The 2,282-nt window shown below is 51.5% G+C and overlaps 1 protein-coding gene across 1 annotated transcript; it reads right to left on the bottom strand.

Annotated features, from left to right (window-relative positions):
- Positions 1-328: 328 nt before the first annotated feature.
- Positions 329-1,938, bottom strand: LOC123101898 (actin-1). Its single transcript, XM_044523140.1, has 2 exons — positions 1,388-1,938; positions 329-1,296 (listed from the first exon to the last, which is right to left on the bottom strand). Exons 1-2 carry the CDS (start codon positions 1,839-1,841, stop codon positions 617-619), a joined length of 1,134 nt encoding a protein of 377 aa, XP_044379075.1. The 5' UTR covers positions 1,842-1,938; the 3' UTR covers positions 329-616.
- Between the last annotated feature and the right edge of the window lie 344 nt (positions 1,939-2,282).

Below are 2,282 nucleotides of genomic sequence, written 5' to 3'. Positions count from 1 at the left end.
AGTTTGCATGTGAGTTTTGAAAAGTTTGAATATATACGTTATATTAAATAATTATAAATATGAAACTAGATTCATTGAGTGGAGTCCGTAACTAACATTCAATGGAAAATTAGCTAGGGCTAGTTAGACTAAACTACAGTAGATGTTGAGAATAGTAATTAACACGCGTATTATTATTTTTCCTCGTGAGTTTGTGAACATAAAAAGGGTGACATCGATTTTCTAACAAAAATAATAATCAATAGTAATCATCTCGGCCGCTAGCCGGCCATTGGATTAGATTGAATTCAAACATACCACCACCGCGTCATCCACAAATCAAATTAAATGACGATGGAATGGGATGCATAGATAGCATCTTCTCCAATTAAATAAAATTGAAGTGAGAAAAGAAAACATGATTTATGTAGAAAGATTGGCAAGAAAGAAAAAGAAAGGGAAACAAGGAAAAAAAAGGATCATCGATGGCGATCGGACGGGCGCCCCGGCAGCAGTAGTAGTGATGATCCCATGCATCGTCGGCGCGCCTTTACTTTTGTTTTGTTTGGTGATGATGATGATGATGATGATAAGAAGGTAAGATAATGACGATGGAATGGGGTGGATATATGAGTATCTAGAAGCATTTCCGGTGGACGATGGATGGTCCGGATTCGTCGTACTCGGCCTTGGCGATCCACATCTGCTGGAAGGTGCTGAGGGAGGCGAGGATGGAGCCTCCGATCCACACACTGTACTTCCTCTCGGGCGGGGCGACGACCTTGATCTTCATGGAGCTGGGCGCGAGGGCGGTGATCTCCTTGCTCATCCTGTCGGCGATGCCGGTGAACATGGTGGTGCCACCACTGAGGACGATGTTGCCGTAGAGGTCCTTCCTGATGTCCACATCACACTTCATGATGGAGTTGTAGGTGGTCTCGTGGATCCCCGCGGCTTCCATCCCGATGAAGGATGGCTGGAAGAGCACCTCCGGGCAGCGGAAGCGCTCGGCGCCGATGGTGATGACCTGGCCGTCGGGCAGCTCGTAGCTCTTCTCCACGGAGGAGCTGGTCTTGGAGGTCTCCATCTCCTGGTCGTAGTCGAGGGCGATGTAGGAGAGCTTCTCCTTCATGTCGCGGACGATTTCGCGCTCCGCCGTGGTGGTGAAGGAGTAGCCGCGCTCCGTGAGGATCTTCATGAGGTGGTCGGTGAGGTCGCGTCCGGCGAGGTCGAGACGGAGGATGGCGTGGGGCAGCGCGTACCCCTCGTAGATGGGCACCGTGTGGCTCACACCGTCACCGGAGTCGAGCACGATACCTTGCAAATGTTTTTTTTTTCGATCATCATGATCACGGTGGACACGATGAATGAAAGAAAGAAACGAGAAGAAGATGTAATGCGTACGTACCGGTGGTTCGCCCGGAGGCGTAGAGGGAGAGCACGGCCTGGATGGCGACGTACATGGCGGGGGTGTTGAAGGTCTCGAACATGATCTGGGTCATCTTCTCACGGTTGGCCTTGGGGTTGAGGGGCGCCTCGGTGAGCAGGACGGGATGCTCCTCGGGGGCCACGCGGAGCTCGTTGTAGAAGGTGTGATGCCAGATCTTTTCCATGTCGTCCCAGTTGGAGACGATGCCGTGCTCGATGGGGTACTTGAGGGTGAGGATACCACGCTTGGACTGCGCCTCGTCGCCCACGTACGCGTCCTTCTGCCCCATGCCCACCATGACCCCCGTGTGCCGCGGCCGCCCCACGATGCTGGGGAACACCGCCCGGGGCGCGTCGTCGCCGGCGAACCCGGCCTTCACCATACCTGTCCCGTTGTCGCACACCAGCGGCTGGATGTCCTCGCCGTCGGCCATCTTCGATCTCTTCTTCTTCCTCCTCCTCTCTTGTTGTTGATTCTTGTTTGTGGTTGCTTCTTGGATCTAACACAAGGGAGTACCTCCTTCTGTGAAGGATGGACCCGAGGCAGGTAATATTTATGGGGTGTGGAAGCGGAGGCCCGCACTCGTCGCGCGCGCATCGCCTCCATGGAAGAGGGTCCTCAGCCTCACAAATCCATGCATCACCACGGGACTCTCTTTTAACTTTTTCCTTCTTCTCTTTTCTTTTGAGCAGTTCCATGCATACGCTTTTCACCTCCACACCAACAAATTCATGCATGCATATGCTTTTCTCATCCACGAGTAGTATGCATATGCATGGTTTTCTTCTCTACAAGTCGTCTCTGCGTTGCTAGCTACGGGCTATAATGCATATATAAATAAACCAAACAAATAATTAAAGTCGTCTTTAAAGTC

This window comes from Triticum aestivum, chromosome 5A, assembly GCF_018294505.1.
Source record: "Triticum aestivum cultivar Chinese Spring chromosome 5A, IWGSC CS RefSeq v2.1, whole genome shotgun sequence".
Lineage (NCBI taxonomy): Eukaryota > Viridiplantae > Streptophyta > Magnoliopsida > Poales > Poaceae > Triticum > Triticum aestivum.
The sequence above is the reverse complement of the archived record's forward strand: the minus strand, read 5'-3'. Positions and strand labels throughout refer to the sequence as shown.